A 14,413-nucleotide genomic window follows, 5' to 3' on the forward strand; every position below is an offset into this window, starting at 1 on the left:
ATGTATATACACATATATACATATATCTGTCACAATAATATATAAGTATACACATACAGTATATAGATGAATGAGCACATATTTAGATATTTAAGGTAATGTATTTACTATTATGCAAATATATTTATATAAATATACTCCAAAGCGGAATTAGTCTTATTTTTACAAACTTAATACACAATCACTTCGGATTTTTAAAAGCTATTGTGAGTGTGATTGCACACATGTGATTCCGCTACATTAAGATGTTGTCGAGCTGCAATTTATCGGCCTCAATGAGCGTATTCTGGCAAAAATAAAAGGTGGTGTACTTTATACACTCACAATGCACATGCTCTGTCCTTTTTTTATTCTTTATTAGTTACCTGTGTATGGAATCAGCCGTGTCCGCTGCTGGGCGACATAGCTGCCAACGATTAAGATAAGTCCAGAATATCACACTTGATATATGGAACACAGTATGAGACTGTAGATGTTCAATACCTGTTTACACACATCAGATCGTTGTCTAATATGGGCCACTATAGTAACGGTAGCCACTCTCTAAACGATGGCTATATCCTGAATAGTGAAATGAATTGCTGTTTATTTAAATCTAACCAATTTGACACACAAGCTGCCATGTGTCGGATTAATATCTTGTAGAAAAAAGTTCTGTTAGGATATCTCTGTTTTTATTTGTACACAAATGTACAGATTTACAAAAACACGAAGCGTTAGAATTGGAAAACATAAAACATTCTGCCTTACCTGAATCGCCATGCCGGAAATAATTTTTTGTTGCACTTCCGCATATAGGTTAACTAATTGCGAATGACGACCAGCTCATAACTTTCTAGCTTCCGAAGGAATTATTACGTCTCCTTTTACTCATCATGTACATCATACGTTGCCATCGAATATTTTTCGTGCGTACTTCCTATGCGTAATTACAATGTGCATAGTCAGTTGGCCATACCATGTGTACCTGCCTGTTATCCGTGAGGTATAACTTCTAGACGTCTATATAGCTTACTGTAGTGAACACAAATAAGGAACGTTAACTTACATATGAAATGCATGAAGATGATGAAAATGCAAAAAAACAACAAGAGATAGATTGAAGACGATAATTTTAAGAATAGGAAACACATTTTTTCATTACGTTGTTCTATAACAGAGCCCGGTCCTTTTTATTTAAAGTGACAGCCATACATCATATAGAGAATGGATAGGTTTTAGTCAATGCACATCCGATAACACATTCTTTTGCATTTTTTACGTCAACCTAAAACACAGTGGTCAAAACGATATTGTCCCTTCTTCGAACACGAACCGCCTCTCCTTGTTCCATTGGCTTCAATCTAAACTCAATTTATCTCACTTTTCTCTTCTAAAACTATCGATTTCAAGTGTTTAGCTCTTAAGAGCATCGATGTTAGTTTACGCTCTCCCTTCTTTAGCTTGTTTCCCTCCATGAGCTAATATAGTGTCGTGATTCGCTTTGTCTTTCGCGCTTAGTCGACACGGCCATAACCTTCTTTCAAATTCTCACGTTCATAGACCTTAACTTGGGTGTACTTATACGCGTCAGTGGGTATGTAGAAGTTACCCATGTAATCACCGCGTTGTTTCTGCAGCAGGTTTACCTGAAGCAAAAATCCTGAGATATTATTGATGATCATTTACCGCATAATCGCAAAAAAACACGTTAAAATCTAAAGTCATATTTAGAATCACCGGGCTCGTACCGAGTACTAACTATTGCTATGTCCGCTCTGGGCAAAAACAAGTAATATATTATTTACGGTCTTCAAAATATACGATTACAACAAGGAGACCACTAGTTAACCCTAACATGGATATCGAAATTTCATTTATACAGACCATATCAATAAGCTGTACAAGATTCGCTTTTTTAGAATCTGCCGAATGTGACTCCGTTCACAAATGCTAACACTATTAGATTAGTGGCAAAAATTTGAATGGGCGGCCAGAAAACGTGTTCAACAAACTTTTGGTTATAATATGATAGTATTACCTTTGAATTACGCAGTTGCCATACGTTACGTATGTATGAGACACGTGGAGATTTATGGAATTTGCTTTAGAACACTTTGCAGTTTCTAGCATTACGTGTTACGTTAAAACGTCGCTCATTATCGCTTACAAACGGAGAACATCAAGCCGATTCTTCAGATGTTCCGTTTAGCACTAACCTTAGCTTCGATTCTTCTCATTTGTGTCTTTTCAAACTCTTGCTGAAGATGGTGCATAGCTCTCTCATAGTTAGCCTGATGATCACTATAAACGTACTTGGCAAGCCAGCGAGTAATCGGGTGCTAAAAATCATATCAAAGAAAAACGACTTTATTTCGTTTAAAACCCGTGTCTAGAAAGGAATTACTGATATAACATATTTTTTCTGCCTTAAATCTTGATTCATCTATTCAAAAATCGATTTCCGTGACAACAGATTGCACTCTACGGCGCTAACGGGATTAACAGGCACAGGCAAATATCACCTCGTGAATATTTAGAGCTAGTAAGTCGAGATTGCTTTTCTTACGCTGTAATACTCGTAATACTCAGGTACATAACCCTCGGGGGTTTCAGCCAGTTCCGCAGGGCCGATAAAGATGTTGACGAGATGGATGAATACGAATACGGGTATGGCAGCGCCCCAAAAGTACAAATGCAGCTCGTCTTTGCATTTATGCCACGACCATTTCGATGGCGTAATTTCCATTATGCGATGGTGGTCGCTACAAAAACGGGTCGAGTGCCGCTGCACAAGGTCACTTGTACTACTTTTGCCATCTATCAATAATACCGAAAAAATACAAAGCGTCAACAAGGTTTAAGCTAATGGCTACGTAAATTCGAACGTTGAGCGTATTGCATAGCTGGTCAATAGTAGCTGCACTACTACTATTAATAATAATAATACAATTATTATCATGAAACGAACGAATTAATAAGATGTCAGTGTCAAGATTGCGTATATAAACCTGTATGATCTGACCAAATTTCGTGTTATAATAATTATTGGTTGTAAATGGACTCATGTTTTGTACGTATGTATGATAAAATATAATTTATGGACCACATTTAAGCCAGAAATATTGCGATTTTGAAACAGTGACACCGTCACAAACCACTAATTTACTCACTGTGCTATTACCGAAAAACTTCTTAGGAACTATGCATCTTTAAACAATTTGTTTATTGCTAAAAGAACATGAACGTTCTTTTCAATCCTGCATCCTGGGTGACGCTGTTTTGCTAAAAATCATGTATATGATAGAAGAATGTTCATTTTACATAGTATCTATTATGTCCAATTTTCTCATTACATACTACATAGCACGCAGGCAATCAGTTGGAATTCAAGCTGGCGTTCCGCCTCATACATAACGAAAAAAACACGAGTATTCACCATCGTTTGTAAATGCAGCAAAGAAAAAAGGACATAATATTTAAAGGCACAGCATAAGGCAAATATAATAATAGGAAAGATTACACACTTTGGTACCTAACGTATCCGTTCAAAAGAGGTACACACTATTTAGGGCGACGCGAACTATCGGCCTGGTGGTTGCGGCAAGAAGGCGACTAAAAACTGCCATTGTCCCTTGAGCTAGATAATCACACTGAATTCATGAGCAACGAAAATCCGCGACAACAGCGTGTCTTGCGCATACAGCGCTCCGATAAATATTTCACAAAGACTCTAGCAGGAGTCGTAGTGTTAGCTGACCCTCTATAACACATTCGCCGTTCAGGACACGACGACCCGTTTTGTTTTGATCATCTCTCTGTTCTATGCTAAAAGGTCGCTGTATAACCCAAGCAGGCAGAAGGAAAGACTGGTAGATGGCAACACTTGACAAGAAAATGTATGAACCTCTGTGTATATGTGCAGTCATAAAGTACAAACAATAAAATAAACAGGTCTACGAAAGTCGTTTGGACAATATCTTTGGGGAATAAGTCTGCTATAAAAGTAATAATCTGCTTTGGTAAATGGCAACCGTGGAGTCGCCAAATACCCCAGATGATTCGCGATGTTTAGCAGACCATCTCCCTCTACTTGGTTTGTGTGTCAATACAGCAGATGATTACAGCGCACGTGTTTAAGGAGTAGAGCGAGCCATTTAAGACTAAACAGACCTGTAAAGTTTGTATATCTATTTTTTTAAATGTAAATACCGTTCTTTGTTTATTGTTTTACGCTTAAAACTCATCTTTATGTGAGTAACTGCAGGTGTGATTCCGGTAGCTACTAAGGGTTTGAAAGATGTGAAAATATTTCATTATATTATTATAATGTAGCTGTTTCAACAATTACTGAAATACTTAGTGATCTACAAAATTTAAAAAAAAACAAAAAACGGTAAACTTACACCTATTTGTAATGAGAGTTGCGTCGAATGTATATTAGTATAAAAATCTTGAAAAATGAAAGATTGCCATAAACTTGGTGTTATATGATGATTTCAGCTCTCAAAACTGACGGAGTCTATAATAGAAAATAGGTGTTCTGCGGCGGATTTTACTTGATGAGAAATCAAAAAAGCTGATATAGCTTAATAAGGTAATTTCGCCAAACGTAAAGCAGAAATAAACATATTTTTTTATATCAATAGCATCTATTAGTTACTCTAGTTCGATATACTAAACAGTGTTTTAGAAAAATTAGAAAATTGCACTTGCGTTAGGGTTTAACTTGGTCCGCGTTCTCTCATTACAGATCACAGACAAATTTCAGATGGCGTTTGCAAAGTAAGTGAATTCTCGATTTCAACGTTATTATAAGGTATTTATTGCTAACCTGTTTATACTATAGAGTTTTAGAGCAGCTTCTAAATAAAAACGTTTAGATTATTTCAAGGCATAACAGTGATAGCTAAAATATAGTGTCGTTTGTTATGCAGAGTCGCAACAGACGTCTCACCAGGCGTGGCCGAACGTCGAGTAAAAGAATTACTGGCGAAGGCACAGCGTCGAGCAGCTGGTCTGGATATCCCAAGTAGCCCAACCCGCTGCAGGGCAAGTAGTTCGGGATCCAGTGGTGATAGGGATGCTGAGGTTGAAGTCGTGAAGGTTAAAGAACCAAGATCAAAACAACTTATTAAAGCTTCCCTTAGCAGCGGCTCTGACTCGGATTCAAATGAGGATGTCAAACCCAATATCGTGAAGTCATCGGGCGTTGTTTCACAAGAGTTAGCTGTACTAACCAGAACCCCTAAACGGTCTCCGAGCAGCGACTCCAGTTCAGAATCCGAGCCAAAGCGAAAGCCGGAACTGAGAATTACAAGAATCAGTTTTCGAAACCCGTCCGAAACACCTAAAACCAAGGCTTCTAGTAGCAAGCCTATTCGAAAGCGAAAACGGAACTCGATTTTACCCGTAACAATCATAAACCCTTGGAAACGGAAAGCCCCTGAGGTGAAGTGTAGGGATATATCCTAAAGAAAGAAAAACATCATTCTTTACTTTCCGTTATGCTTTCATTCGTCAATCATCGCCGGGCTAGATGACACGATCTTTTGTTCAGAGCTACTCGTGTTGCGTTTTTTTTATGAATTTGCTATGCTGTCATGCAAAATTTATAATGTTTACTTGATCACAACCGTTAAATATATAAACACTATTTATTTTTACAGCCGTTGGATACTAGCTCCGATCAAGAATGTCCGGTTAAAGCTTCGAAGATGGAAATAAGCTTTAAGGAGGTTTCGTCTTCTGAATCAGAGGACGAAAGGCCTCTACGGCCAGTACCGTACGTACTGCAGATAATTTCAACTTTTTATTCCCTGGTGTATCTTGCTAAATTAGGCCGCAATGCGTTAAACGATCGGATCTGTAGGCGCATAATTGGCGCTAAGAGATATGAATAAGAACCATATTTAGTCAGAAACGTTTGGACGCGCAGTTCTCTTTCATTTTTCGTACTGTAAGTTGTCTGTAATTGAAATTTCTAGAATATAAATGAATTGCAGGATACTTCAGAAGAAATCATCTTCAGATGGTTCAAAAAAACTACCGAAATCGTCTTCGTCTTCGAGTGATAGTTCCAGTAGTGAAGAAAGTGATAACGACAATGAGCAGTAAGCGATTTTTTAGTGTTAGGAAAAAACTACAGATATATGTATAATCTAGCTTTGGTCGATAAGAACAAAGATGATAATCTATATGCACAAGTACAATTGTATTAAATCGTGTTGTTTTAATTTCTCTGTTGGGCATTGATGTGCGAAATACCGCTCGCGTGCCAATTATGATATAAATAGTAATAATAATTAACGTCTTATATACGTAATACGTAATATATTTGTAGATAAGTTTCCTTAGTCGAATAAAGCTGTACTTGGTTTTTTGAACAGTTGAATACTAGAAATTTTCTAGAACAGCTTTAGCTGCTTAGAGGTATACTTTTGGTTGCTACACAGATTTTACATTTGCTCCTTTTTGACTTTAACACTAAAGATATTTAATTATATGCTTTTAATGGCATGTTAAAATAGTGACCTCTCATCTAAGATTCATCATTTATTTTCGCATTTTTGTACATTTTTTTAGGGATGTTCAACCAAAGGTTGCACCTAACGAAACTGCTTCGGAGGGAGCGGGTAGGTCAACATCAAAACTAGTGGCATTTCATTATTCGGTCACAAGAATTTTTATGTCATAACCCACATTTCGATAAGTACAATATATGCCCTCTATAGGCATCCTACAATATTCGACACTGGATAACAATTTACTTGATTTGAATGAAGGTGTCTGCTTTCTTTGTTCCGGCTTTTATTTTCCTAGAGGCTCACCCTCTATCTTCTAAAACTTCTTGATTACAATTGTTGAACCACGAATATTGATGAATTGTTCTACTTATGCCATCCTGTTATTGGTTACCTATTAATTGAGAAACTGTGTGTAGCTCTAGTTCATTTGATGATTTCGATTGCCGCAGATACTAAGAAACCTGCAAGTGATGAAACAGAAGTAGTCGCGGACACGGAATACTTCCAGACGTTGGGAACTGCCGAGGTTGGCAAAAAAAAAGCTCCAGTAGTGGCTGCAGTTCCCAAGTGGGTGCAAAGAGCTGTGCGCGTATCAGCAAAGGTTTGTCCTTGTCTAGCACGATCATTACCTTGTCGTGGATCTGTTTCTTCACCGCGAATAGAATTAGAACATTTCAGAGCGTTAACTAAGCAGTAGAGGTTATGCGCTGGATGCGTTCGATATGTTAAAATAGTTTTCTTACGAAGGTTCTTATGAAGGCACAATGTATCTCAAACCAAAGTGTGAAATTACTACTTTCCTCTTGATAAATATGATGATAAATATTAGTGTTTGCTGTTTGAGTCAAATGAGTTGAAGCTTATTCTGTGTATAATTATAAAGGTGGAATCACTCGGTGATCTTGAAGATGAAGTGGAGCTCCTTGGAACGAACTTGGTGGCCGCCCTAAGACAAAATGGAATCCAAGGCCTATTTCCTATTCAAAAACAGGTTATCAGGTATTGATGCGAATCCTTGTTTTATGAAGCTATGCTGCTGTTCTGTAATTAGTATTATTAAAATTAGTGAAAAATGTGTTCATTTTTATATCCATTCACACAGATATAATTGCAGGCCAAAATTTACAGTTTATTGTTTATTGATTGATAGAACTTCTAGCCGTACGTGAAAGACATCAGTGGCCTAACTATTGGTGGATAACTGAGAAGACGCTTTAAAATGACGATGTTTTTTGCTTTCAGATCTCTCTTGGATAAACGAGTTATTCGAATGGGATGTCCTCCGAGGGATATTTGCGTCGCGGCTCCTACTGGAAGTGGCAAAACACTGGCCTTTATTCTGCCCTTAATTCGGTTGCTTGAGAATAAACTGGAAAAACTAGTACGAGCCGTTATTCTTTTGCCAACGGCTGAATTAGTTAAACAGGTATGAGATATATCTGTACTCGTCATTTTCAAGTTATGCGGACACCAAATGTGTATATATATATATATATATATATAATCAAGTGTTGATATATATATATATATACATATCAACATTTAAATTTCGAACGGGTCAACATAAAATTAAAAAATAAAAATGTAATTTCTTCTTTTACAGTGGATGTTTTAAAGTAACCGCCGTTCCGATTAATACACTGTTTGTAAGGGTGCGTTACTTGTTCACAAACTTCAGCAAATACTTAAATAGGTGTTTGTGGCGCATTTTTGCTTAAATGAAGCCTTGAGATATTCCAGTGTTGTCATTTTTGACGTGAAGTATTCCTGCAAGGGAATTTGTTAGCGTCAGTTCTTGGAAACGGGCAAACTATTCTATAGAGTCTCTTCGTCGAACCCGTTTTTTCAGAACATTCTTATCAAAATTATTCGCAGTCCTCTAAATACTATTCGGAAAATTGCTGTTTTCGCTGTCGGTCATGTTTATAGATGGTATGAGCCGTTGTTAGAAAGAAACGTTTCTATTCACAACGCTACAAGATGCTATGGGAGGTTAATTTGCTGATACCAAGTTGGTGACTCAATCGTTTGACAGATTTTCTGGATGTCTCGTGATAGCTTTCCAGTGCTCTTTCTCGGCTGGAATTTCATGTCCTTGATCTTCTGGAATGTTGTCTTTAAACCATCCGTTTTAAATTTATTAACTTCAATTAATTGTAACTTGCGTAGAGGTTTTCGTAAACTTCTTGCGTTATTGTCTCTATACTTCTGATACATACTTTCAGTAGAATTTTAGATTCATACAGAATTATTCAAAAGCGACTTTTGGCCTATTTTCAATTAACTGCACCCTGAAAGGAAATTACATTTAGAAAGTTATGACCTGTTATACAGGATACATAATGTTTTAAGACAATTATGGTATATATATTTAATTGTTATTAAGATATATGAAAATGTGGATCTTAAATTGCGATTCAATTGAGATCAAATTTCACGACAATTCATCTAAATGAATTACGTAATTATGTTATGATTTCCAATTCAAGGTGTTCGATGTGTTCAGCACTTTTGCTGAAGGTACAAACGTACGGGCTGCTATGCTAGCCGGTTACAAAAGCCGCTTGGAGGAGGAGAAGCTTCTTCTTAAAAAAGGTTTGTGCTTACTTCCATATTTAGCTTGTGTATCTGTATAATGGTGCTGTACAACGATTACTAAAAAAAAACTGTAGTAGTTATTTTGGGTGGTTAAATGTTGTTTGTCACGCATTACAGGACACTCGTTGGTGGATGTAGTTGTGGCCACTCCGGCAAAATTTCTCCAACATCTTCGTGCGACGCGCAACTTCAGCGTGCAACAGCTTGAAATGTTGATACTCGATGAGGCTGATCGGATGGTCGATATGATACAATACGGGCATGTTGACGCGAGAATATATACTCGCGAAGTCTATTACTTCAAGTTTTGTCAAGGGAAGCTTTAAATTGAAGCGTGTCTGGCAAAACCATAGTAAACTAGAGCTTTAAATATTTCATTTTCCAAACCATAGTAAGCATCCGACACGTTGCGCTGTGATTGCTGGTTTGAGGAAGAAAGACTAGTCGTTATTAATTCATGTGACTCATTTCGATGTCTCTTTAACCGTTGATCGATCGTAGCTTGTTATTGAAAAGTAAAACCATTACTGAAGAATGCATTTCAAATACATTTTTTTTTATAATAATTTGTTCCCAGTTCGACACTGTTTTTGGGCAGCGCTAGTAAGCTGATTCACTCACGGAGCCATATTTGTCTCTGTGATAATTCCGTATTGAAATCTTAAGGATACGCCAGTGAAACATTCTTATTCTAAGATTTTTTGTCAGAGAAGTTGCTTCAAGTGCTAAGCATACTGAAACCTTTATACTAACCATCGAAAGTCTTCCTCTCTTTCTGTTTGCCGTAGACTTATCCAGGAGATTGAAGATGCTGTGTTTACAAAAAGACCGGACGGAAGCAACCTAAGTGTGTGCAGATGCAGCGGAATAACAATTGGTCGACCAAGGCCAGGTGCTATTAATTGTTGCCTCTTCGACGCTAGCCATACGCCTTTACGAAAGCTTCTGTACTCTGCAACACTGATGTCTGACCCGGAGAAGCTCAAACACCTCAACTTGTTCTATCCGAAGGCATGTCTTGAAGATTTGCATTTTGTGCAGTCGGTAATATGTCGTCGATGTTTGTTCAGGCGAAAAATGGCTGTTGCTCGTTTTAACTCGCTTGCTTAAATCCATCTACACATCTATTAATTTCTTGCCAATTCCTGTTCATTTGTTCATTTAATCGCTTATAGCACAGAGCTAGAGTGTAAGATGTACCTAATTCTAAACAGGCCATTGTGCCAGTCTAATGAATTCCATTGTTGAGCAGGTATTCCATGCGTCCCACATTCATGAGCGCATTCTACAAAACGCTGCCACCGCTGATGACACTAGTCAGGAGCGGCAACCTGTAAAGCCAATAGTCATGTCGCAGTTGGCATTGACTTTGCCTGATAAGCTTGAGGAACGGTGGATGGCATGCGATCTCCAGACGCGTCCGCTCCTTGTTTGGTGGCTAGCGACACGAAAGGCTCATAGTCACATGCTGGTCTTCACTCGAACCCGTGAAGAATGCCATCGACTGCGCGTTGTTATTGAGCACATGGGAGATTGCCGTGTCATTGATCTATCAGCGGATATGAAAAAGCGTAAAAGACATAAGGCACTTCAGGATTTCGATAACGGTATGCTCGTGGATGGACGATGACTAGTAGGGATTAAACTAAGTAGGACTCAGTTCTGGGGATTTAGGTAGTCTGCATTTACAAGAGGCGAACACAAGAGGAGAGGTGTTAGTGTGGCAGCCTTCATTACCTTGATAGTTTATGGTTTTCACTTTTATTCGTATTGTCTTACATAGGACACGTTTAGGACGTTTAGTGCTGTGTAGAGTTTCTAAGATTTGTCGTTTGTTTTTTTAAGTTTTTATCTATTTATTAATTATTAGTTTCAATTTTGTTATAGTACACACATTTCTATAAAATGTTCTAAGTATTGCGTAACATCCGCTTAATATCAAAAAGTTAGTTTTAGCTATCGGTAGGTTGAGTGTGACACAGTGTTAATTTGTATATTAGATTATGTCCGCTGCTGTCCACCGCCTTCTGTCTCGAAATTTTCGTGCATGGATGAATATAGCTCTCACTATCTTGTCTGTATTCCAAAAAGTTCGATGATTGCAACGGGTTTCTAAAAAGTCTCGACACTTTCTGTTTGTCCTTCACCGAGATCAGAGGCTGCTGAATCAGCCGAGGGCCGAAAGAGGTGCTTGTCTGATACGGACATCCGATAGCTATTTCATGTAGCATGCTCACACAAGCGACCCTTTTGCGCAGAATGATTGTCAGATGAGCCTATATGGCTTAGTAACAGAGTTCTTTCCCCACGTGCAAAACAGGTAGCCTCGGTTATTTCAGCAACGTTTTAACATTGGCAAAGACGAAGGATATCTCAAATTAAATACTAAGCATATTAGTCTAACGAAACGACACAGTGTAGATAACATAGTACCGAACCAGCTTTCTAATTGTAGGAGACTGTGCACCATGTGCAAACGAACGAAAGCAGTCAGAACCCCAGTCAGCAAGTAGATGCTTTTATTTAATTAAATCCTTCACCAGCTGGTCCCATATTTTGCTGTTACCCGCTGGGCCAGATGCATCTGTAACAAGTATTCAATGTCTTTACATTACAGGTTTATATGACGTACTTATCTGTACAGCTTTATTAGCTCGTGGAATGGATTTAGCGAACGTTGAGCATGTTCTACTGTACCATAGTCCACGCTCAGCCGAAGAGTACGTGCATACAGTTGGTCGAACGGCGCGGGCTAATCGTCATGGCATCTCAATAGTACTCATCAATGAGCAGGAAGAGCGTCACCTCAAAAAGTACATAGTTAATACAGTCTTTTCACTTTGCATATATTGTTGATTTTCTTGTTGAGCCTCAATAAGTAGCAAACGATGTTACTGATCAAGTCGGTAAGGGCATTATTAAGATTACTATTATTACTGGCGCGCGCGCAAATGTAACAAAAAGCGGTAACGCGGTCCTGTTTTTCTGATTCTTAATTAACGCTATATTTCAGCATGTGCTTCGCTCTTTGAGAGTTCCAATCGTGCTTGCTTGTGTTTTATCGGTCACATTTTTAAATGTACCATGTGTAATTTTTTCACCTTAAGAGTCACGTTTGCTTGTATCTTTGTAGGACACTTAAGGTTATCGCTAACTCAAAGATTAAACCATATCTCTGGAACGCCGAAGAGCTGACGGAGTTCTACGGGCGCTATCAGCAAGCACTAGCCCTAGCCAAGAAGGAACTTCTCCGAAAGTCGTAGTCGAACGACAGCTCTGTAAATCACGTTTAATTTGCGGAAAGTCTGCAGGGTGCAACGACTACACTTAATCTTGCAAAAACATAAATCATGTTCTACCGTTCTATGCAGAGGGAAAGGGGCAAAAGATTTGTAAATTTGTAAATGTGAACTCTATAAATAAAGTTCGATATGTATAATATTTTTTACGAATATATGTTTCTGCATGTAAAACTGTAGAATGTCAATTTTCGAATTTGGGTGAAATGGGCCAGAGGTAAAGATACAGGCGTGAACCTGCTCAACGTCGCTGGATTTACGCTTTCGATATGATCTATCTCCTTTTAAAACCAGGGACTAGTTAATTAGATATCCTAGTTGGGTTTTTGGTCCAGTCAGCTGTTTCAGCGCAGTTAAAATGCAGGACTCATTTTTTTTTTAATTAAAATAATTCCATCATGTAAAGTTTTGGTAATAAATTTAAATGGTCATGTTATATCCTGAACAAATAACATCAAATGAGTCCGATGGAAACGGTTTCCGTTGTAGAATGTGAAAATTTTCTAAAGAGATGATCTATTTTAGAAGTTCTACATCGAGGGTGTCTAACGAAGGCATCCCTTAGCATAATGAAACATCGCTGCGGACCAAAAGCATGGTTTCGTAAGCAATATAATCTTGAAAAGGAAATAAAACTTCGTACGGTTGTCCCGTTTTCAGCTGTCGCGGCGTAGACACACTTCGTTTGATGTGAGGAGTCACCCGTCTGAAGTAATGCCAAACGGCTTACGTACCGGACGTAAAACACGAAAAAAACATCAAGCTATTCAGTTTCTCAATAATTCTATAAAGAGCCTCATATCATGTGTACAAGAAATCATGATAGGTATTGAACAAAAATGCTCTGAGCTTTCGTCATTGTCAAGGAGCTAATGTGTGCTTACTAAAAATTACATTTTTCATAGTATACGATAATATAAAATGTCATTTATCTCTGCACAGGGCTTATAGATACATTTCCCTCCGGGTATAGGAAAAGGCTCTCCAGCGTACGTTCGGTGCTGGGAACCGCACCGCGTTGTCCATGCGACTTAGACCAGCCAGCGCTAATGTTTCCATATCTCCTTTTCAATTATTTACGCAGATCGGTCCGTAAAGTTTTCATATATAAAGGCAAGGTTCATAATCCCAATGTTCGTTATATCCCTCCCCAACCAGCTTCTTGCCACTTCTAGCCTATATTTAGCAAATACACTTAGAAAGTGCCTTCCACGCTGTGAATACATGTTCGACGATTTCTTCTGTAGACTTGCAGCACACTTTTAAAACGCTGCTTTTTACGCTGTCTATGCTCTTAAGATTTGTCGAACAAGACTAGCTGCACTTGTAGGATGTTCAGTGCAAACTAATGAATGAAAATAATTAATTTGATCTCAATTCACTGAGTTTTATAGCGTCTTATTTATCACAGGCTCAAAACCATCGCTTGTACTCATACATGTATGTTTAGGTTCTTCGTATGAATATCTGATTTCAATTTCATTATTGAGACATAATAAATATAATAAATAAACAGTCTGCACGAGAAATAACGTAATGTACCTATGTAAGCCTCCCGTGGAGCTATTTTTGACCTCAGTTGTTACTGGAACTTCACGAGGCGCTTTTACGGATATGAGAAGCACACATCTATACGAAGACACGCATTCGTGAGCACAGAAAATATGAAAGTGAACATTTTGAAATTAATTGCTGTGTGTTTGGTACCGGTTGTACGCCTCAACTTGAAGCGTCCGTCCGGATAATATTGCCGACGCGCTTTCGTTGTCGAATACGTTGTCGTCTTGTTGTAGTTGTAAACGAAACGTAGCACGTTTCAGCAGCCGGCTAACATATATATATATATATAAACTGCTCAATGTTCCTTTGTTACCTTTAGCTATCTCCTCATTGGTTCGTTCGTCAAATGTTATATTTTACCAGTTTTTTTTGTATTAGCAACGGGACAAGCAATTGCAGTGGTAACAGTAAAGGTAGTGGTAGCAATCTAATGGCTTGTTCACAGCTAAT

General features: G+C 38.1%; 2 protein-coding genes across 3 annotated transcripts; one reads left to right on the forward strand and one right to left on the reverse strand.

The window, feature by feature from the left end:
- Positions 1 to 652: 652 nt before the first annotated feature.
- Positions 653 to 3,902, reverse strand: ND-SGDH (NADH dehydrogenase (ubiquinone) SGDH subunit). Of its 2 annotated transcripts, XR_015313564.1 has the most exons (5): positions 3,545 to 3,902; positions 2,549 to 2,799; positions 2,199 to 2,321; positions 1,049 to 1,628; positions 653 to 919 (listed from the first exon to the last, which is right to left on the reverse strand). XR_015313564.1 is itself a non-coding variant. In XM_022844668.2 (4 exons), exons 1-4 carry the CDS (start codon positions 3,606 to 3,608, stop codon positions 1,497 to 1,499), a joined length of 570 nt encoding a protein of 189 aa, XP_022700403.1. In that variant the 5' UTR covers positions 3,609 to 3,902; the 3' UTR covers positions 653 to 1,496. The 2 variants fall into 2 exon arrangements, 1 of the variants encoding a protein (XP_022700403.1); XM_022844668.2 differs by having other exon boundaries at positions 653 to 1,628.
- A 241-nt stretch (positions 3,903 to 4,143) lies between these two features.
- On the forward strand, positions 4,144 to 12,556 carry LOC111266843 (ATP-dependent RNA helicase DDX51). The gene is made up of 15 exons (XM_022844656.1): positions 4,144 to 4,159; positions 4,733 to 4,764; positions 4,917 to 5,430; positions 5,649 to 5,764; positions 5,985 to 6,092; positions 6,565 to 6,614; positions 6,956 to 7,107; positions 7,390 to 7,505; positions 7,749 to 7,932; positions 8,996 to 9,101; positions 9,222 to 9,363; positions 9,893 to 10,115; positions 10,357 to 10,711; positions 11,722 to 11,917; positions 12,238 to 12,556. The coding sequence occupies exons 2-15, from the start codon at positions 4,751 to 4,753 to the stop codon at positions 12,365 to 12,367; spliced, it is 2,406 nt and encodes an 801-aa protein (XP_022700391.1). The 5' UTR covers positions 4,144 to 4,159; positions 4,733 to 4,750; the 3' UTR covers positions 12,368 to 12,556.
- Positions 12,557 to 14,413: the final 1,857 nt, after the last annotated feature.

The sequence above is a fragment of the Varroa jacobsoni genome, unplaced genomic scaffold (genome assembly GCF_002532875.2).
Source record: "Varroa jacobsoni isolate VJ856 unplaced genomic scaffold, vjacob_1.0 scaffold_1120, whole genome shotgun sequence".
Lineage (NCBI taxonomy): Eukaryota > Metazoa > Arthropoda > Arachnida > Mesostigmata > Varroidae > Varroa > Varroa jacobsoni.